This window comes from Candoia aspera, chromosome 2 (genome assembly GCF_035149785.1).
Source record: "Candoia aspera isolate rCanAsp1 chromosome 2, rCanAsp1.hap2, whole genome shotgun sequence".
NCBI lineage: Eukaryota > Metazoa > Chordata > Lepidosauria > Squamata > Boidae > Candoia > Candoia aspera.
Genome location: NC_086154.1, coordinates 104,179,564 through 104,202,063, shown reverse-complemented (window position 1 = coordinate 104,202,063; position 22,500 = coordinate 104,179,564). Strand labels below are relative to the sequence as shown.

Sequence of the window (22,500 nt, the reverse complement as noted above, 5' to 3'; positions counted from 1 at the left end):
ACTGTTATATTTTATGGATGCTTTTTATGCACGTTTTTTCTGGTCTAAGTCCAGAATAAGATAAAGTAACACTAGATTGCAATAATCCATGTTTATTTTATAATAAAGCTTATAGGGCCTAGAAGTGATGCTAGAGGTTAGTATTTTGCATTGCAGCATACCAGTGTCCCATTTTTAAAAGAATTAGTTGGGCTGTCTTTAAATAGAAAATGATCAGTTGGGATGGGTAGTCTAGTGGGCATCAACAGAAGTGTTCCCTTTAAGCACCAGCTCAGATTTTACACATAGGTAAGTGATTAACAGCAGTAATTTTGTTCTTTTGAAGATTAGCAGCTGGAGGGCACTTTATGTCTTGCTCTTGATTTAAGGACTACCTTGTTTTTCTTAATTGGTTTGTCATGGTTGATATGGTTAAAATGCAGCTCACCTTTTTGAAAAGCCCAGTTTTCAGAAACATGTCTGCCCAGTTTGCATAACACAGGACTTTTGGACAGATCCCTTTTGCCTAGATGCTGATTTTCTTTCTGCTGCAGTACTGCCTGCACAGGAGCAGGATTTTTGTTATTTCTTTTGGAGGGCGGTACTATTTGAATTCACCTACTGGGTAGATTTTGTTATTACAAGTGTGGAATTAACAGGTGACCCAAAGCCAAGTAGGTCTATTTCAAATGTAGAACCTTATTCATAAGAATACATGCACTAAATTTTTTCCAGATACTTGACTGGTATCTGCTGAATGCCTTCATTGTCATTTCCTTTCTAAATCTCACCTCTTTCCCTATTTTGCCATTGTACTTCAATGAAATGAATAAATCTCCACTAAATTCTATCCAACCTTCAAACAACTCTGTACAATTTTTGAACAAATTAATGAGTTTACACAATTGAACTTTTACATAAATGTGGAGATTATAAGCAAGCCTTCACAACAGAATATGCAGGAAAATAATTCTGTGGCATCAATTTTTGTTGGGTAAAATCTAAACTTTTGAGTCACATGAATATTCAGTTGTGTCTTGCCTTTCTGCTCTTTCTGAACTTAAGGCAGCTAAATAGAATGTTAATACAAAAAATTAAAATTCAAAAAGTAAATTTAGATCAACTGAAATATTAATTAACAATTAAAACCTATTGGCAGACAAGAATGCAAAAATGGTAATTTTTAAAATAATATACTCTATCATATAGCATAATAGTTTCTATCACATTGATCAGCATGGAATTTGTAGATTATATTTGACCATTATATATGGCCAAAATTACAATTCATCCTACTATTTCCAGTAGACCTAATTAATGGGAGCCTTTTAGGAGAACCCTGTGGTAATGTTGATATAGTTTGTTAGTTTAATTGCTAATATAAAGTTTGTAATTTCACAGCTGTCAAGATAATTTGTTCATCTTTGAAAAACAGATAACTAAACATTGTTTTCTCAATTTTTTTAGCCACCCATTTCCTATGAAATTGCTCACTCTTTGTAAAGAAGAAAGCAAGAGGTCCAAAGATATCCAGAAACTCCGTTCCAGCATTGCTGTGTAAGTTGGGAAAATATTGTAAAAAATTGAAGAATGAAAAATTAATAGTCTGTATAAATTAGCCAGTTAGTTTTGAGAGAGAAGGCACATGGAAAATGAGTTTTCTACAGTACTGTCATCTATGCAAAGGTTTCATTTGGGTGCTGTATAAAAGTATTATCCTAGTGAATTTTGAGCAGCTGTGTGTATAAATTCTAGTTCAAAAGCAAATGTTGCTAACAATGTAATTCTAAAAGCAATCCTAAGAGAGTTCAAAACTGAGTGGTGGTAGAAGAAGTGATGGATGATTTGTCATTTCAAAAACCATGACAATTCATACCAGACACAACTAAAATTGGGGGAGAAGGACAGTCGACTCCTGTCAATTACATCACCAGCTGTTCGTTACTTTTTACCCTTCTCCTCACATTGGTTTCAGTGTGTCCGTGGGAGGGAGGCGGGGAGGGCAAATCAACTATACCAGCTCTGGACTACTTAGTTAATGTTTTGGAAGTGAGAGGAAAATAATTTATTTTCCATTTTTCTTCTGAAAATATCTTGAAAGATTATCTTCACTGCATAATTTTATCAGATATAAAGCTACTTTGTTACTTTATAAAATGTACAACTTGATTTGCTTATAAAAACATTTTGGCATATAACATTTACAATGAATATAACTGTTTTGATGAAACTGATTTAATGTGTATTTATTGTTTGTTGCAAATGGAATTACAAGCAACTGAACTTCGAGAAGTGAAACATTTGTTAATTTTTGCCTGTTTTAACCAAAAAAAATATTGAAAATAGAAGGAACTAAACATTGTATGACATCCCCCTCCCCCAACCCCCCAGAGTTACACATTCCAGGCATTTTTTTTAATTGTATGGCATAGAAGTTTGGTGTTCATGCTGCTTTTTCTTGCTGGGAAATCCTTGTGAGGTCCAGCAGCCAGATGTGTAGACTATTTAGCCATGACAAGTCACATTGCCTGGGGTGCACCACGAGGAGGCTAGTCTACATTGCACCGAGTTGGTCTGAGAGAGAGTCACGGGCCCAAGATCACCCAGCCGGCTTTCCTGCCCATGGCAGGACTAGAACTCTCAGACTCCTGGTTTCTAGCCCAGAACCTTAACCACTAGACCAAACTGGCTCTCTATTCTGGGCATTGTTCTCCACGCTAACAATCAAACAGATATAGAAATCTTCATTTGCAGGAAGAACACTCACATAAGTGGATGTATTTGGGGGTGGGAGGGGGAATGTGATTTGCAATACAGATTTCAACATATTTAATACAATCCAGTCATTCTCATTTCTGAATCCAAAGAACTATCATCATCAATTTGTACTTCCTCTCAAAGTTTGAAACAAGCTTTTTGCCTGTTTCATGGTAGTTTATGCCTTGATTTGATGTCAGGATTTTCAAGCATAGACCATTTTAATCATTTTATATTTCAGTTAAAAGAAACTATTAGACAATATATCATAATCAATAGTGGAGAATATATTTAGCTCAGGGTTGAACTGGTGGGTGCTTGGTGCTCTCTGATGTTGGTTGCTTTCCTGCAGATATTTCATTACCAGCCTAGGTAACATCATCAGTGAAGGGGGGTGGGGTTTGTTGGCTGTTTAGATAGAGTAGCTTGCCCTTGATGGGGGTGTGGTTTCTTCCTTGATGGTTCTTTCATCATTAGGGTATTATTTCTTCCCTGATTGTTTATCTAGTGCTGCTTCCTGCTTATGGGATATTGGCTGCTCTGGGCTGTTTGAGTCCTTGACTTTTGGTTGTATCTTTTCTTTACTGGAATGTAGATGAAGTTCATCTCTCTTTGCTGATGGCTGATTTGTCAGAATGACAATCTTCCAGGAATTCCCTAACATTTTTGATTTGGTTTAATCTAAAGTGTCAGTATTTCCCAATTGATCACAATCAACTTTTCCAAGTTTAGGGGGGAAAAAATAGGAGAAACTTCCCACCCACCCCCTACCCTGCATTATGCTTCTCTAGTCAAGGGTTAGGCCAAACCAAGGACTAGAAATGGGTTTTGGAGACAGTGGATCTAAACAATCCTCAGTTGTGGAATTGCTACCATTGAGGCCTTTTGATGCATGTTGTACCTATGCTCCCAGAGCAGATTTGCCATCCCTGCCAAGGGAGCCTCTATCCTACTACATAATCCAAACCCTCCAGCCATCAGATCTATGACTTTGAATTGCTCTGCCCAATATTTACATTTACAGCATATTCATATATACTGCCTCTGTGTTTCAGGACCAAAGAAAAGTACAGATGTTGATATTGCAGTCAGTCTCCTCATCTTAATATCAGTAAAACAAAAATGCTAGTCTCTTCAGAACTTGGCTGGAATTTCTATAATTTTTCTGGTACTGATATATTTGCTTTAGCAAGAAGTTCTCTAATCTTTATTTCTTCCATGCCACAAAACTAGTCAAAAGAAAGACCTTTAATTTGATTTTTTAAAATTACATAGTAATTACTTTCCTTTTTATTCAATATTGTATTAATCTAAATTAATAAATCTGTGATTCCCTTCCCTCCATTTGATCTGCAGTGAGAGATGAAAGAGCTTGCAAAGTTCATAAAAAGCTTCTTTTGGAACACTATCTGTCATTCATTTTTTGATGCATTTCATTTTGTGTAGTAAAAAAATAAATTCTTGCCATTTTTAATTTTTAACCTTTTGTATTTAGCATACCACATTGAAGTTTTTAAAAAAAAACTTTAGTTGAGTTTTCATCTAGAAAACCTCTCTTGTGATACTGTACAATGCAGCAGACCATTTTTTGATATATTTGCTTTGTTAGATCAATGATATATCATTATACTACTTATTTTTCTAGGTTCTGTGGCTTGATTCAGTTTCCAGGTGACATGAGGAAAAAAGTTCTGTTTCAGCTTTTCCTCCTCCTTTGCCATCCATTTCCTGTTGTAAGTACTTGAGAAGTTGGTTGAGATTTTTGAATTATACGTATATGTTAAAGAATTATATGTATATATTAAATTTCCCCCCTTGAAAATTTATCTAGGCAATTATTGGGTTACTTCTGCCCTAGTTGGCTCCATACTGTATGTGTGCAGCACAGAGGTACACGCAGTGGGAGATGCTGATAGCAAGTAATACTTTCAAGTCATTCCCTAATGCATGGGAATGTCTGCTTTGGGGAACAAAAAAAACACATTAAGAGCTCTGCTGAATCTGACCAAAAGGCCTGTCTAACTGGTAGCTTTTTTCCATAGTGGAAAACCAAGTGCCTACATAAAGCTTATAAGCTGGGAGCAAGGATAGTACCGTCTCAATTGTATTTTCTAGTAACTGGTATTTAGGGTATTACCTTTCATGCTGGAGATAGCCATATGATCAGAAACTGTGAATTATCTTCCATGTATTTATATAATACCTTTAATAGCTGTCCAAATCAAGGGTGATCTTTGTATTTTTGAAAAGTAGATTCCCCCTTCCCCCCAGGGAAATAGACACTGGGGTAGGAATTAAGGGGAGAATTCATTAGAAGCTCTTGGGGAATGAATGGAATTGACTCACCATAGGCCTTGGCTTTATGTGCAGTTTTCTTGATTTTGGCTCTAAATACTCTTTTACCTACTTTTTGATTACCCAAATGTAGTCACCTTCTTTTGAGCATTTTTTTGTTTTTGCTCTCTAGATAAGAAAAACAACTGCTAGTCAGGTTTATGAAATGCTGATAACTTACAGTGATATTGCCGAACCTGATGTTATAGAAAATGTCATGACTATTCTGAGTGACACTAACTGGTGAGTTAACCTTAAATGTACTTGTGAGCTTCAGCTGTCCTCCAGCCTATAGCATTTAAGAATATACCAGGAATATATATATTGCATTGGAGGTTTGCAAAGTTTTATGGGAATCAAAACTGACACAAACTTGAACCAATGAATTGAGACAGGATTTGTCTATAAACCTCGCTTTGTAATTTAGTTGATACCTGAAGCAGCTTACAAAACAGTATATGATTCAGTACGAAGTTTTTTTTTTTAATGGGCAGCTGAGACTAACATTGTAGTAGCTGATTCTTCCTACATTGTCTTGGCATTCCTTTGACCGTTGAAGCAGTTTGAAGGGTCACATATCTAGCCCAGGACAAATAGTCCCTCTTCAGGAAATAAAAATGCTGCACATGTCTCAAAGACTAATAAATTTTATTACATAAGACGCTCTTATAGATGAAGCCATAACTTTTTGATGTAGAACTTTTCCTCACAGAGGCCAGATGGAATATAACTCATGGAAATGTTGAAGGTAGGTGAGGTTAAAGTCACTTTTCCTGGATTTGGGGGCAGAAGACAGATTTTTTTAGTTTTGGGATGATACCTCCTCCTGGATCTCACAGCTGGGCTTGAGTAATTATCAGTGTGAGTGATCATCTCCAGGGCACTACTTCTATGTATAGAAGAATTAGCAGGCGTGGAAACCATATACAGGCCAGTGAAAGATGATTTTAAAATATTGCTTTTTCATATCTTTTATCATCCAGTTCATTCTAGAACCTTCCCTGCCAGCTTACTAGCTCACAGAACAGTCTGGCTCAGAAATTGGGATGTGAATTTAGGATTCTAGGAAAAACCTGGACAGCCTTTAAATCCTTCAAAAGCCCCCAAAATAATTTTTAAAATGAGTTGAATTCTTTGGCCTCCCCCAATCTATTCCATCATTAATAGGCAACCAGATTATACCCTCTGACTAGAAAATGGTGCAGGGGGTATTCTGACAACTAAAATTGTCAGATCCAAGGAATGAGAATTCACATCATTTCCCCGCTTTTAGAATGAAAGTACTGCTTCAAGAACTAGATACAAATCTGAGATAGATTAAGATTAAAGAACCAAATGAGAGTTGAAGACAATGGGAGAAAAAGAAACCCAGCTCCTGTGGGTTTTTACTCAGCATCTATTCTTTGAGAAAGGAACATGCACAGTACAGGTAGAAAATAGGTGTCAGGATACAAGGACACAGATCAGATTAGTCTATAAACTAAACCAACAAAAGATTGTAATCTACATTTAGCTCCATTTTTACCTATAGCTCATCTGATTCTTCGACTCTTCTCTAGGTATGAGTGGTTTTCTTACCTGGTGCCAGTCCAAGAAGAAAAGTCGTTTACTCCCATTATGGAAGTAAAAAGAGCAAAGGCAAAATTATTTGTGTCTGAATGCTTGGGAATGGAATCTCTCTCCCTTCACTACATGTGTCCACTCTTGTCTGTTCTCTGTATGCACATTTTGACTTACTTCTTTTTATTCTCTTACAATTTGGAGCAGAACTTGCAAATTTGCTCCTCTTATGGAGATGGAACTAGTTGATTCTGCCTACATGTTCTAGAAGGTGGTATTATTCTAAATACAGTAAATGCCGTTCAGAAGGTTCAGAGGACAGAAATTCACTTTTAAAAAGATCATCTTCCTTTCCCCTGCAAGTCTGATCGAGATATCAATTTCCTTACTGTCAAGAGCAATCACAGTTAATTGATGGCTGATTAGTTTTGCAGTGAGAAAAATGGGTGGGATGCTAGAAGCCATGGAGAAGAGTAAAGAATTGGTTGCTGACACATGCTTTTTTCCCCCTCTCCAAACAGGGATGCAGACTTGCCATCTCTGAGGAAGCAGCGGAATTATCTCTGTGACTTAATGAAAGTGCCCAAGCCCCAACTGGTAGTGAAGGTAATGATTTTAAATATCAATTAAATCCTGGTAAATATTTCTGGGGAACAATTTAGTGAAACTCAAGATTTCTGGCTCAAACTCCAAACCTGTTTAACACATGCATGTACAGAACTGTCAAAAACAAGCACTTCCTCACTCTCCCCTATTCTGTTGTTTGAAAATTTTTCACATTTCTCATGTTGAGCTGTGAGACAGTGAGCATTACTTGAAGTAGTGCAGCTGGTAATAAAAATAGGCTTAGTGCAGTGCAGTGACCAGAATGTTAGTCAGTTTTACAGAATATAAAGAAATCTGTTAAAGATATCGTAAGTATCTGTTTCTAATACATGTATACATAGCCATCATGCTATTTCCTTTTGTGATAAGCAACATTATGCAAAGTGCAGGAAAGAAGTAAGAAAGAGTAAGCTGCTGAACTAGGAGAATGAAGATATTCCATAAATGTGTTGTCCTGCTTGTTGGTTTTGTGTGTGTGTGTGTGTGTGTTGTGTTCAGCTGTATTACAGTTTTAGAGAAATACCCATCTGTGCCTTTTTGTAAATCACCTTATTAAAGACAGACAGAATGTATTGCTGTATTAATGCTCTTGACTTTGAATAAGCAGAGAGATCTATGCTTATGTGGAAGCATCAGTAGAGGCATGTAGTAGTAAGTTGGTGACTAAGCTGGGCTCTGAGGTAGAACTGGGAATGATAGTTTCAAGTATTATTCTGTTTGCTGGCTGGTGAATGTGGTAGCTTGTCTCTCTGTCTTTTTTATTCCTTGCTAAGTGACAGCGTAATAGAAAATAAACCTTGTAGGTAAGATTTACTGAAACATAAATATTTAGTCCTCAAACTGTACTGTATTTCTTTGGAATCAAAAGATCTGAAAATCTTTCTGATCTAAGAGTGACAGGCACATCTGTATGCCTTTGTGCTCTAGCTGGAGGTTTCATTCTCCACAAGTTGGAAGAATTTTCACAGCCGTTTGATTTCCCATTACTCTGTTTTTCGGAGGGGATATCTGAAAATATGCAGCACTATCCGGCTTGGAAGGCTCACATTTCACAAGGCCGTGTGGAGAAACACGATTCCTTGTTTTTATAGATATACATATACGTATACACACACATACATGTGTGAAAGCATTGGAAATTGATCTTTTCACCTTTTGGAGTATGTAGTTGCATCCATAAAATAAATCTATAAAATAAATCTATAGTCATGAACACCATTCCTGATTCAATAATAATGGAGAGAAATGTCAGAAGGAATGGCTTAAATATTGAGCAGTTCAAACACAAGTCCTTCGTTAACTGGATTTCTGAGTACAGAAAATGCTGTTGCATACGCTGCATCCATTAATACATGTATAAACACGGTGCACTACTCACTAACACAAGTCAATATAGGAAGCTGTTCTAAACTATGGATTGGACAATGCCTGAAGGAAACTTCAGTTATAGATCTACATTTTAAATCTGGAACAGGTTAACCATGATATTCTGTGAGTTTTACAAGTAAGACTTACTATTATTTATTTTAAAATGTACCCTTTACAATGCCATGAAATTAATCCCCTTTTTTTCCTTCTTTTCTGCAGAGCACATAATTGGAAATCAGTTAATATTGAAAATTACACTGCTTTGGATCTGTAAACACAAAGGACTAAGCAGTTTTTCAATGACTTGGGCAACATTATTTACTGATCAAATTAAAAAGAAAAAGCTGAAAAATGCAAATCTGATTTTGCAAGTCGTATTTCTTTTTACTCCTTTTTCTAAAAGAATAACTTTTGGTTTTCAAATTCAATATAGATGTTGGTGTTTTATGTTCCTTTCTGAAAACTGAATTAAAGTATCTGTTGAAATGATCAAATAACTACAGTTTCTTGCATGTTCTATCTCTCTGTTGTCTGACTTTATTAAATTACAGCATTCCAAATTTCACTATAATCAAAGTTACGTAGCCACAATCCACTATTTCAAATGTTGTCTGCAGAAGAGTAGCAACTTCACTCTTTAGAAAACAAAGAAAGGTGTTTGAGAATAAGTTATCCAGTTGACATGGTATCAATCAAAACGGTATGATGATGTTTAGGAAAGATCTGTAGGTATTCTCGGCACATGAGAAGAGCATAGAAAGGATGTGATTTCAATCCCGATACATTGTTTGATTCCAGCTGAAAACCTGACTGCTTGCCATCTTTCTAAATAGAAGTATAATTTATCATTCAAACTTGATATAAAATTCTCCCCAGCTTTTTGGATGTTGACAGTATTTTTTTAAATATATTTAAGAAATAATTCTGAGGGTGGGTAAAAAATAAATACACAAGGAAATATTAGCTGAAATTATACAAGCAGTCTGGGTTGGCAAAATTAAATTTGCATTTAAAAAGCTTGAAGGTTTTTTGTTTTTGTTCTGTCGTACAGCGAATGGAAAATCAGATGTAAGTAGTAGGAATATGCAGCATGTTGGATATGATTCCCAAAAGGTGCTTTAGACAATGAATGTAACAACTGTGTTTAGCTTTTTAAAGCCGTTGTGTCTTTAGAATCATTTAGCAATGGCAGAGGGCAGCTGTGCAATCCCAGGAAAGACTTGGCTACTTTAAAGAGTTACAGATGAAATGCTCACGCTCTTGCATATTACACACCATCTTTTTTTAATTATTTCCAAAACAGTGCATAACCCTAGTCAACAGCATTCTGTTCTAGAAGTTGACGTAAGTATTTTACCCTTTTCATATTTCCCTGTACAAATGAAAAATTATTATAAAGATACAAAATAAATTCGTGCAGAAGTCAATGTGTTTTTTTTTCTTCTGTAGGAATCTCATTTTAGTGAAAGTTAGCATTTAATGTTCTTTTGGATGCTCATAACAATAACCATCTGATGGAGAGGAGGCAGAAATAAAAGTTATTCATGTTACCAGAGCTGGTCTCAGCCCTATGGAAGAGTATCTTAAATGACTAGTTAATGTCCTGACCATCATGGAGGCTGGTTTCAAGCCTTATTATATAAACTATATTCTAAATGTAAAACTTGTTTATCTCATGCTGAACATTTAGACCTGGCTCAGGATATTCTAACATGGAGCTTTTTAATCCCTTCATATGAACCACTGGCATCACAAAGCATTACAGACTATATATGAGGAAAAGTCTGATTATACCTGCCAGTGGCGGGTAAAGTGCAGAGCATTTCTTGAAGATCGTTGAATTATCATATGAACTGTATAGGGTTTCACTTTGCTCTGAAAAATACTGCCAAGAGAATTAGATGTGTTTCCAACATAGCAAGCATTTTACTGGGGTCAAAGTTGAAACAGTGCGTTCACATTGCCCATACCTTGAGGTAGGGGGAGAGGGAATCGCAGCTGGATCTGATGCGATGAAAAGAGGCGCCCTCCCATTTTCCTGGCAAAGCCGAATAATGTTCTGGGTCACGTCTTCCACAGCACACAAAAAAGGTCTTTTTTTTTTTTAAGGCAGGACTGTGCCATTTAGCCAGGGGGGAGAAGAAGCTTCTTTTAAAAGCAAAAATGGCAGCCATGGGGGGTCAGTGGAAGGCTGTGCAGCAATGGGAATGCCCATGTTCCCTTTTCCAAGCAATCAGGCACTGGCCGAACAAGGCAGTTTGGAGGGAAATTTCACTGGCGCCCAGGAGTGATGGCAGATTGGGGTGGAGGCCAGGTGCGGGCAACACGAAGCAATTCAGGGTGGGCAGATACAGTGAGCTTAGGCCTGGGCCTCCAGGAGGCTTAAGGTTGGTGACGCTGAAGTAGAACTAGAAGCAGACCAAAGCAGAGCAGCCGCTGCCGCCACCTCTTCGGCCAGAGGAAGCTGCAGCCTTCCAGGGATCGTCAGGCTACCTCAGCCCTTGCGACTGTGGGAGGGGGGTTGGGAAGGTCAAGAACAGGCCTGGAATGCCAAAAAGCCACAATTGCAAAGAAGTACGTATACAGTACAATTAAAGAGTTGCAGATGAAGTAGAAGACAAAAGGTAAGAATCTGAAAACAAAAGAGTAACGTAATTTCTAGAAGAGATGAAGCTCCTTGATTTGTAAAGGCTTTTAAAAAAAAAATAATGCTCCCAATCATGACAGAATTCTGTTCCTGTCTCTGGTGCTTTGCCATAAACCATACTCACTGCACAAGGGTTATGGTGGATGTTATCAAGACATGATGTTAAGTGAGGGCAAGGCAGATGCTTGGGGTGTGTTTGAAGAGGAGCATTTATTTTTGCAGGTGTATTAAGCATCCACACAATCAGCTTTTATTTTTAATCTGAAAATTATTCTGCTACATTGTAACTAAAATTCTGCAGCATTTTGAGAAGTTCTGTGGGTTGCAGAAAAAGGTGGATTGACTAACAAACTATTCCAGATGTCAACAGGCAACAGAAAAACAATTCAAATAGTTAGGTGCTATCAACGGAATTTGTCTCCATGTTGATTTGCCTCTTGTGATCATATGTAGCTCTTCCACCACTATCACCTCTTAATGCATTGGTGCAAGCTTGATGCTGTTCCCAGTAACCAAAGGTGTGCCAAGTCTCATCACATGGAATTCCAACTTGTCAAAATGTTACAGCCACATCAATATAGTTTCCTTGGGAATAATACTGAAGTGGTTTGCCATTGCCACCTTCTGGATTTGATTTCAGAAGGCCTTTTCTTAGGTGAGTTGGCTACTTTCATGTTGGTGGAGTGCTATCTGCCATTCCCCTGCTATGGAGATTACTCTTAACTATCTAACCTTCAGTTCAATTAACTTTACCGTTGTGCTACCTTTAGCTGACTTTTACGACTGGAGATAACATTTTAACATTTGTATGTTTGCTATGATATTTGTTTTATTAATATTTCTTTTGAGAGGAGTTACGGAGAAAACAAGCTGTTTAGGGTCATGAGTCTTAGCTTTTAGAATAGCACTGTATCTCCTCTAGCATGTTGCATGATAAAAGGCTTGCCAATATACTACACTCATCAATTAAAATGATAGTAATCCACACCTTCCTTCAAGTTCAATAGGCTCAAATTTTCTTCAAACTGTCCATCTGTGAGATCCTGCAGAAATGAAGAAATAGATCACAATTAAAATGTTTCACCAAGGTACAACATCATACATCTGAAGACTTATGCAACCACAGTGCCTACTATGGTCAATACAGAAATAAGCCATTCCTTAGAAAGCCTTAAGCTTTTTAACTGAACCCAAACTTGACCTACAGCAGAAATTCCTGATCATCATCATATTATTTACGCCACTGCAGCAAAAAAGGCAAGTAATATTTGCTCTCTTATCTCTCCCTTTCTCTGTCCTACAATTTTGTGACTGTTTTGCACAACACGCAGAATTGTGTTGGTTAAAGACCTAACGGCTACATTTGCACTAGTGAAGCTTGGTTAGTTTTCACCTTGATTAGGGTTGGTTTGTTTTGGTAACTTACCATGTTATGCAATCCCAACTTGTGTTATTTGATGGCTTAATGTATTCTACAAGGCCACAAAACAAGTTAATTCAACAGCCAAATCCAAGGTGTAAATTCTTTGATTTAACACAAACCCCCCATATAGGATTAATTTTTAGTTTCATCAAACATTTTCATTCTGTTATCTGATGGTGCATGGTTGCTTGGGAATTTATTACCTATGCAAAAAGTTTAGAAGTTTTTGTTTGAAAAGCAAATTGTCCAACATTACTATTGTGCTATTCATTAATGTATGTTACAACAACTGTGCTATTTATTAATACTTAGTTTAATCGTTCAAGAGCAGTCAACCCTTTGATAGCAGAGGGCTGCATGTAATTTTGAGGGGGTGGAGTCAAGCCCATCATGGGCAGATTCATTTCACATACAGGTAGGCATCACTTGATGATGGTAATTGGGACCGGCAACTCTCGCTAAGTGCCATGGTCGTAAAGTGCAATGTCACAGGACTGTGCCGACTTATAAGGGCAGTTGTGGCAGTTCCAGTTGCTGTTGCTAGGCGAATCCCATGCAGTTGCAGCATCTTGTGGTCATGTGATCACCATTTGCGACCTCCTGCTGGTTCCCCCATTGCCTTGGCTGGTCGGAAGCTGGCAGTGAAGACCACAAATGGCAATCATGTGACCACAAGACGCTGCAACTGTCATAATTGTGAGCTGGTTGCCAAGTGCCCAAATTGTGATCGCATGACGATGGGGACACTGCAACAGCCACAACTACAAGGAATGGTCGAAAGTCCACTCATTCAGCACCGTCATAATTTTGCTGAATGAGTGGTCACTGAATGAGGACTACCCGTATAGCTGAAATTTTCTATATTTTCCTGTCCACCACCCTCTTTCAGATTTTTAAAACATGAATACTAGTTTTAATATATGTCTCACTTCAAAATGGAAAGAAACTGCTACCAGGTTTCAGCAATCATTGTCAAAGGCCTTTGGAAGTCAAAAAAGATAGATCTGGAGATGCTAATGACCTTGGGCACCAGAGGTCCCCTCCTTCCCCATTGTACCTAAGAACTACTAGAGGATAGATAAATGTTTCAAACAGTTCTAGTTCAGTGATAATGACTTAATTCACACATTACATGTAATAGTGGAAGCAGGCTATGGCCTTTTCCCCTGCCCATACAGGTTTCTATTCAGCTCAATCATACAGAACAAGTAAACAGTTGCTCATAAGTAAATGGTTCTATGAAGTCTTTCACTTTCAACCCTAGAAGTCAGGGGTAGAGCTAGTGCTGAAGTATCATTGTGGGGTCAAGGCCAGGAACACAGCTCTACTTTTGTTGCTATACCTGATTACCCTCCCCTGCAAGAAGGGAACTCTAGAAGTTAAAGGTTTCTTATTTCTGCTGCCCCTGGTATAAGATGTTAATGCCAGAGGAAAGGTAATTTTACATTCATTCTGTGATTAGGTTCTTTGTGAGAGTAGTGCAAGGTTACAGGTTTTTTTTTTAAGGCTTTGCAAACTTAGATTAATTGTGCAAACATGACCAGAAACAGGTGAGAACTTAGAATCTACTGTGGTCTCTATTCTTCTTTCCCTTTTCCTGAACGACTCAGGAGGCTCCCATCTGTGCGGAACAGTCAACTAGAAATGCTAATGCCTTCAGCTTCTGCCAATCCTTAGGAACGCAGAATACATTCAAGGGGCATTAAAATCTGAGCAATAAAGAAAGCAGCAGTAGACTGAGGATTGCAAGGCCCTTAATTTTAGCAAGGAAGAGCTCCACGGAAAACCTGAGGACTATGACAGTGATTTATTGCAGTCAAATGCCTCAAATAGCTGTAATAGCCCTTCCAGGACAGGCTGCCAGAACCCCGTTTGTTATTTGCTGCTGTGGAGATACACTGCCACCACTCCTGTGATTGAAAACAACTGCTAAACCTGAGCCTCAGTACACTGGAATTCAGCCTTTGGATTGCATCTTCCGAGAAGGGCTGTCCCTTTTTCAGAGAATGCCTTTTCTTTTAAAAGTTAGGTAATGTGTACATCCGGTCTGGCACAGGTGTACAAAGACCACTTACCAAGTTGGAGAGGGTGGGGGAATCAATTCCAGCTTCTAATTTGTGTTGCCACCGATGGCCAGATGGGAACCACTCAATTTTTTAGGACTCAGAGATAATAGGCTCAAATTAGGGTGAAACGCCAAGAAGGATTTTATTGAATCAATATTAAAAGTTATAGAAAAATATATACCAATCCACATCCCTTCACCTTGCCATGAACCCCCAGAATGGCAGATGGACCCCTGAACCCTCTGAGGATTCTGGGTCTCTGCAGAGAGTCAAACTGTCTGGAGGCTTTTTGTGGTCACATGATTGCCATTTGTGGTCTTCACTGCCAGCTTTTTATACTTGAGAGGGAATATAAAAAATAACACCTGGAGAGAGCTTGGTAGTACATCTTATTGGTGATTTGGTCATAACTTCAGAAAGGGGACCCTCTGCCAAAGATGCTTTTAGCAAAGCCCAGGTTCCTAGCAGAGAGCAGCTGGAGATAGCCTAATGACATCTCTGGTCAATAACTGGGGAACTCAGGTAACTGATTCTATCAAAAACAAGTCATTGCTCCTGGTGCCATCTTTGGTCAGCAACTGGGAAACCAGGTAAGTGCTCCTTTGGTTAGAACAATTTTATGGGAAACCCTGTTCTAGTGTGCAGCCATGGCTCCCCCTCCCCTAGCAAGTGTTAGATTAGGGAGCTCATGCCACCCTGCTTATCTTATTACTAGCAGGAACACAAAGAAAAGGCTTACAGGTGAGGGTGATGCAATGATGCAATCTACAAAGCTTGCTAAGTAACTTTTTCTAAGTGCACATGTAGAAGTATTTACACACATCTTGCCTCAGCTGGCTAAATAACTCTTTCCACACAGGTATTTCTTATATGGCCATTCAAATACTCAATTCAGTACATTTATTAAAGAATCCAGCAGAGAGCCTTCAGAAGTTGTTAGCTTTGGTTTAAAATAAAACAAAGCATAGACTGTACTAACTCACCATCTTAGAGACAAAGCATGTTCATCAACTTGGGGGGAGGGAGAGTGTTCAAGGGCAGAAAGTGCAAGTAGCTTCAAAGGAGAGCCTACTGAGCACTTAATGTCTTAATGACTTGATGAAGTGTCTTCTCGTGATTCCCATAGGCCAGCTGAGCATAAGGCTGAGTCATATAGCAAAGCCTGAGACTTGGATTCAGGTGGAATTTGGTTGGACATGGCTGGATATAGGCTTTGTTTAGAGAAATGGAGTAGCAAGTGGGGAGGGGAAGACAGAACTATAGAGCAGGATTCATCTGTGGGAAATAAAAGGAATAGATGGAGAATTTGAACCTGGAAATGATGCACATAGGTGGCAAGACAAAAGGAAAGCCTTTTACCCTGTCTAGGTATTAGCAACCACTAGTAACAGCCAACTGATATTTTGCTAGTTAGCAATATATCTGAAACACTGACCTCCTTGAAGAAAAGTCCTGAAAGCTCTGTTGTAACACTTCATTCTGAATCACAGGAACTGCATTTTTTCAAGAAGCTTAGCCAGCATAATAGCAGTGACAGCTTAACATATTAGTCTGATGGATTTTGCATAATGAATGGCTTCTTCATTGAAAGAAACTTTTCAACAGCAGTTGGACTATTAACTCTGGTTAAAGGTGACTCTTCCAGTTTACTGTATGAAGAGGAACCTTGTGTCTACTTGCCTGTCTTTTGCCATATAAGGTTATGATAACATCTCTCTCACATCTATACTTCACCAGCAAGTGAATCAGGTGACATCATTCTCAACTTCAGCATTAATTTTGAGCTTTTAATTTCAAAGCACTTGTAATTCATGTTTGCAGCAGCATTAGCCTCAAAGAATACATCATTCAGATTAGTGAGAACAAAGGCACTATTACTTTTGTGTATGAATAGCAAAGCATGTGTAACACTTAGTATTTATGGTTTTTTGAAGTATTCAAAACACATCAACGGTACCCTCTCAGTAATCATATAGCACTCCCCATGGAAAGCCATTATTATTCTCATGTTAGAGATGGCAAGCTAAAGCTAAGAGAGAACTCACAATTACACTAAAGCTTAGGCTGACCATATGTCCTGTTTTGAACAGGACAGTCCCATTTTTTTAACATTTCCCAACTGTCCCGTTGTTTTATCTAAATGTCAATTTTGTCCGTTTTTTAAAAAATGTTGGAGCCATTATTGGGAAAAGTGGGAAAAAATTGAAATTGAAATTGAAAAGGAGGCTGACTTGGCAGTACTTCTCAATGGGAACCGCAGGAACAGCTAAATGGTGGTGAGCAAGAGGAAGAGTCGCTGCTGCCAATCAGTGCAGTGGAAGACGGTCAGAAAAGTGCACCCAGCAGAAAAAAAGCTGAGGGATTGGCTCTCAGGCCAAAATGGTGGGAAGAAAATAAAATAAAAGGGTGCACCAGAGGGGAACCGTTCACTAGACTCCTTTGTTCTGGTCCTTTCGTCCCAGCTCCCTGCCGCCCTCAGCCCTCCTGCACTTCTCCAGCCTCCTGCCGCCTCGTTCCTCTCCTCCGTCCCAGCTCACCGCTGCCCTCAGCCCTCTGCTTCTCCAGCCTGCTGCCACCTCGTTCCTGTCCTCCTGTCCCAGCTTGCCACCGCCCTCAGCCCTCCTGCAACCTCTCCGCCCAACGCCACCCCTGCACCAGCCTCTCTGGACCCAACCACTGCCGCACTTCCCCCTCCTGCACCTTCCCAGCTTACTGTCGATAACCATTTTTATCGTCTTTTTCGTGAATACGGAATATTACATAAGTTTAACCCCGTTTTGCCATCCCAATGTCCTGTTTTTGTCTCAAGGAAATATGGTCAGCCTACTAAAGCTTGAACCAGAGATATCTCACTCTTGCTAGCAAAGCCTGTAATTGTAAAGGAAGAGAGGAAATAATACTGTAAAAACAGGCAGACAGCAAGTCAGGAAGCTAAACTGAGCTCTGGCATAACTGGAAGACTTTGGGGGTAAAATGTATGCCACCTATCAGTTCATTTGTTAATGAATGCAAGTGTTTTAAAACATGATTAGCCTCCAGTGACCTCTTTCAAAGGAAATTGAATCCAGGTTAAGTTCTGGAACCTCTAATCTAACTGCAGAAACCTGGGGTATGAATAGCAATATATAAAGTATGTTCAACTGCATGGACAAAGAACTGAATATAATGGTTAGTCAGGAAGTGTGTATTTCTCTTCCTAAATACAAGCAAATACAAAGGATATTAAAACTCAGTGGTTGGGCAAAGTTACACTGGATTAAGAATTGTCAACTGCAAATGATTTCTTTTCTTCTAAAGGCTTTACAGAAACCTAAACAATGAAACATGGAGAGCAACATTCTTTGCTTGACTAGCTGATACCTTTTTCCTCATGTGCTGTATGTTTTTATTGAAATACCCAGTAAGGAACACATTGAGCAGTTATTTTTTCTTACCAGTAGGACTTTTAAGAGAATGCCAAAACAAGCTAACTTGCAGGATGGAAGGTGTGCTGCACAGTTGGTGGTTGGTCTACCCAAAGGTTTAAAGTGTTTCCAAAGCAAATAGCCAACCCTTCCAACTGCCTTAGCTAAAAAAAAGTCCATCTCCTGCTTCCAGGCACATCTTCTAGGATAGGTCAATGATTCCTGAAAGGGGTGATGGATTTTGCAGAGCAGCCAAAGCACAAGGCAGTTTATTTTAGTCAGACTCCTCAAAGCTATGCTCTTATTGAAGCCTCCACCCCAATGTTAGATTTTACAATTTAGTGAGTTACTTCCTGCATTCCAGCTTGGCTTTAGGTAATCCAAGATGGCATCATCTCCTTCAGACTGTCATTGTGAGCCTGCACTTTCATAAGGATGATTGTTCTATGGTAATGAGAGACTGCATATAATTAGCAGAAACATGTAAACAGCAACCCACACTCACCACCACAAAACAATATTTAACAGCCTCAACAAAACAAATTCCATTTAACATTGAACTTGATCCTGGAGTTTGCAAGTGCAGGTACATATTCTTAACAGAGCCACTATAAAATTTTACTATTTTTATTAGTCTCAGTGAGAGCTGCATTAACTGCTTTTTATTCACCTATTTCTTACTAAGTGACAATCAGATAAGCAAGAGTTATGTCCCCACCTCACCCCTCTAGGGGTTGATGTAGCCTACAGAGACCCATTGCATGCAATAAACTAATTCAACCTAGTCAGTCATATCATGGGAACACTAAAACCCAGTTTCTGCCTATGTCGTCCTCCAAAAGGTGTTACTGGAGAAAATGAGCAGCTGAAAAAGCCCAAGTTGTCATTCTGGAGTTCCAGTAGCCACTGAGCCACCCTCCCTAATGTACATTGGCCCAGGAGTAACTGGACCTACTTGCAGACACTCCATGAAATCAATGGAAAGTAACTATTAATTTGTTCCTCCTTCTTGGTTACCTTTGTGAAGCTGGTTGTAGTTGGGGATTGCTCTGTCCTTTGCCTTTACTTTTCTCCCTCATTAAATGATTTGTTTTCCTTGCAATGGTTGTATCTTTTTTTAGCTTGGGGATTATTTTGGGGAGAGTGGCCTGACAGCGTTTCCACTGGCAGCTTGTCTTCTCCTTCTGTCTGGAGGAGGGGCTGATGTTGGATGGGACTGGCAAGGTGGTTAGAGGTAAAGGGAAGGGACTGCTTGTCACTAGCACCAACAAGTGGACAAAATGAATGACAGCTGAACACTCTTCAAGGAACTGGGACCCAAAACAACACATCTTTCCTTCCTTCACTTATTTTCCAGCCCCTTCCATCCCAACTGTTGTCTGTGTGACTGGCAGGGGAGGGAAATTTGATGTAATGATGACTTGCCCTTGTGCAAGGACACATAGGACACCAGGCATTTCCTAGAGGAAGTAAGCAAGGACTCTGTGTTCCTAAAATGGTGACTTTTGACTCAGCGTGATCATAGAATGGCTGACCAGATTAAATGCATTGTGGTAATGGAGTCTTAAAGTTAACAGTAGTTTCAATATCTTTTACATCTTACAGTTCTGAAGGAAATGAGGACCTGAGCCATAATTCGCTTTACAGATGATAGCTGGCATCTTGAATTGGGGAATGGGGAAAAGATCAAGCCTTAGGGCATACCACACTGAAGGGGCCAAGGACTCAACCTGTCTAATTAAAGAGTGATTACAACTATCCAGTCAGGAAGACTGCAGAGCAGTGCCCCTGATTCCCAATCCACAGAGGTTATCCAAAAGGGTACCATGATTGATGGTATCAAGAATTATTTAAAGATCTAATTGGACCAGGAGGGGTGCACCATCTCCATCCAAGTCCTGCTACAATATGGAAAGGAGCCTTTACTAATACCTGTTTAGCCTTTTACTTTAAGATTACCAAGGAAGAAAAGGAGATTGCACAACATCCCCACATAACTTGTTCTCTTACATTTCATTTCCTGACATTAAACCTGCCTTCCTGTAATTTAAATCCACATGTTCTCACATGATCCTCAAGGAATTCAGTGAGCAATTCTTTTCCTGCCTCTGCTTTCTGTCAGTTTTAAATACATGGAAATTACTGTCTTATTTATTTCTTATTCTAGAAGTTTATTACTGATTCCTTTTATTTGCATGCCCTAGTCTTATTTTATTTTTATTAGCAAACTTGTCTAAGTCATATTCTAAAATTCCTTATAAGATATTGCATCAACAATAAATAAATCAATGCAAATCTAAAATGACCATTAAGGTGATACCGTATAGATGAAAGATGATTTTAAAGCAACTATTAATTATGAAACCACATGAACCTGAGGGGAAGAAAGCAATTCCATAAATGCAGGGAATGTCTTATTTCTGGTATTCACCAATATAATAATGAGCTAGAGAACAGATACTGATGCTAAAACATAGAGAAGCTAATATAAGTGCAGGGATTCTTCAATAGTCATGTTCTTTTTTCTTCTTCATTTTTTTTAGGGCTATGGCAAAAACAAGCATTCTAAATTGTCTTGTGCTCTTTTTTCATAAATTTTTAAATTCCTCTCTGATTGTTAAGATGTTTCTTGAATTGTGGATCTGAAATGGGACACAATACAATAGAGCAAAATCAGAACTCACATGTACTGGGCAGGACTATGTAACTGTTCTGCAGTTCCTTAATAGCCTATAATAGAATAGCATTTGTTCTGAAACATCATCCTATTTCTCACTTTATGCCTACAAGGTATTTTCTTCCCTACCCATCATCTTGCAACCCTCATTATTGTCATTCATTTCCTGGGTTTAATACAATTCATCTCCTTCAATACTTTTAGCATAGACCAGAGGGGAAGTGGGATTTCATTTCTGAGGGAAATTAAATACACTGCAGCACAGTGGATTTGTTTTTCGTCTCCTTCATTTGTGCCCTCTGCAGAAACAAAAACTCAGGAGGCCCAGAAGTACAACTCAGTTGGAATTTTGGGAGGTATCCTTAGTCTGTATAATATCAACATATTAAAAGTTCAATTCCTTTGAACAATTTTTAACCTATCTAGAAATCATTTCCTGTATCATCTGGCTTGCAATGAAATGACCTAGCAACTATGAAAAACCACAGTCAGTTGTTATGCTTCCAGATCAAATGTTCCCAGAACATCTGATCCGACTAGCATGCATGCATGGAGTCAACCTGGGTTGAAACTTGTGAGTCAGTAGAAATGGGAGGGGGGACAACCCAGGAGTGTGAAAGCATCTTGTTTGGACTATCTCTAGCAGCCAAGGTCAACCGGCAGAGACATCTGCACAGAACTGAACGGACTGGCACATGAAGGGGGCTGCATACCGAAGAAGGGGGAATGGGTGGAAGTCATTGGGCTGTTTTAACTTGGGGAAAGCGCAGGAACTTCTATTCACAACTTTTTCTCTGTACTGCACATTTCATTATCATTAAAGAGATTACTACTTGACATGTATGAATCAGATCTAATGGTAAATTGAGTGGCAGTAATTACATTAGTTTTACTTGACAGTAAAGAACTGATGAAAAGGGCTATCCCTATCCATCCATCCATCCATCCATCCATCCATCCATCCATCCATCTACAGTATATCTCAATTTTGCATGAAACATTATATGCAAAATGAAAATGGAGGACAAATAAAAGGGCACACTTCCAGCTGGCATATCATGTAGCTGTGCTGGAGTATTTCTGAATGGGTGTGGAAAGGAATGGAAAAAAACAACTCTTAGTGCTTCAGAAACTTTCTATATATGGGGGAGGGGGTTATTATTACACTATTGATATTACGATGCAACTTTACAGTAGACAAAAGAATATTCCATGCCCAATATATATGAGAGTGAAAAGAAATTGGTATTTTTTTTAAAGACAAATTTGAAACTGGGGTATGGCTGGAGAAGAGAAGCCTGATAGGTTATTAAAAAAATACTATCCCATGAATCAATTCAGGCTTTGGGAACCAATATTTGCTTTCTTCCTTTTTAGATATTCATTCAAGTATATTTTGCAATTAATTCCATCATAAAGTTGGTGTTAACATTTAAAGTTAACACCAACTTTAAATGTTCACAGTATGTCACATACACATACATTATCCTAAACAACCCTGGAAACCAGGTCAGTGTTACCCCAAAATTACTGATGGAGAGGAACCAAGGCTTGGGACAGTGACTTGCCTAAAACATTTACTATCTGACATGGCATCGGATCTCACTGGAAGAGAGTCATTTTGATGCCATCTGTTCCCTGTCTATTCGCAGAGTTGGTGAAATTATGCTTGCCAACTT

At 38.7% G+C, this 22,500-nt stretch overlaps 2 protein-coding genes across 5 annotated transcripts in view; one reads left to right on the top strand and one right to left on the bottom strand.

Annotated features, from left to right (window-relative positions):
- TBCD (tubulin folding cofactor D) overlaps positions 1-9,623 on the top strand; it is a 169,330-nt gene extending 159,707 nt beyond the window's left edge. Inside the window, exons 36-40 of the mRNA XM_063292673.1 lie at positions 1,447-1,536; positions 4,382-4,469; positions 5,204-5,313; positions 7,152-7,236; positions 8,824-9,623. Of these exons, the coding sequence (XP_063148743.1) occupies positions 1,447-1,536; positions 4,382-4,469; positions 5,204-5,313; positions 7,152-7,236; positions 8,824-8,832 (382 nt within the window). The 3' untranslated portion in view covers positions 8,833-9,623. The remainder of the gene's footprint in view (positions 1-1,446; positions 1,537-4,381; positions 4,470-5,203; positions 5,314-7,151; positions 7,237-8,823) is intronic.
- A 2,026-nt stretch (positions 9,624-11,649) lies between these two features.
- B3GNTL1 (UDP-GlcNAc:betaGal beta-1,3-N-acetylglucosaminyltransferase like 1) overlaps positions 11,650-22,500 on the bottom strand; it is a 189,335-nt gene continuing 178,484 nt past the window's right edge. For all 4 annotated transcript variants that reach the window (XM_063292645.1, XM_063292647.1, XM_063292646.1 and 1 more), the window contains one exon: positions 11,650-12,294. In XM_063292645.1, coding sequence (XP_063148715.1) covers positions 12,214-12,294 — 81 coding nt within the window. In that variant the 3' untranslated portion in view covers positions 11,650-12,213. The remainder of the gene's footprint in view (positions 12,295-22,500) is intronic.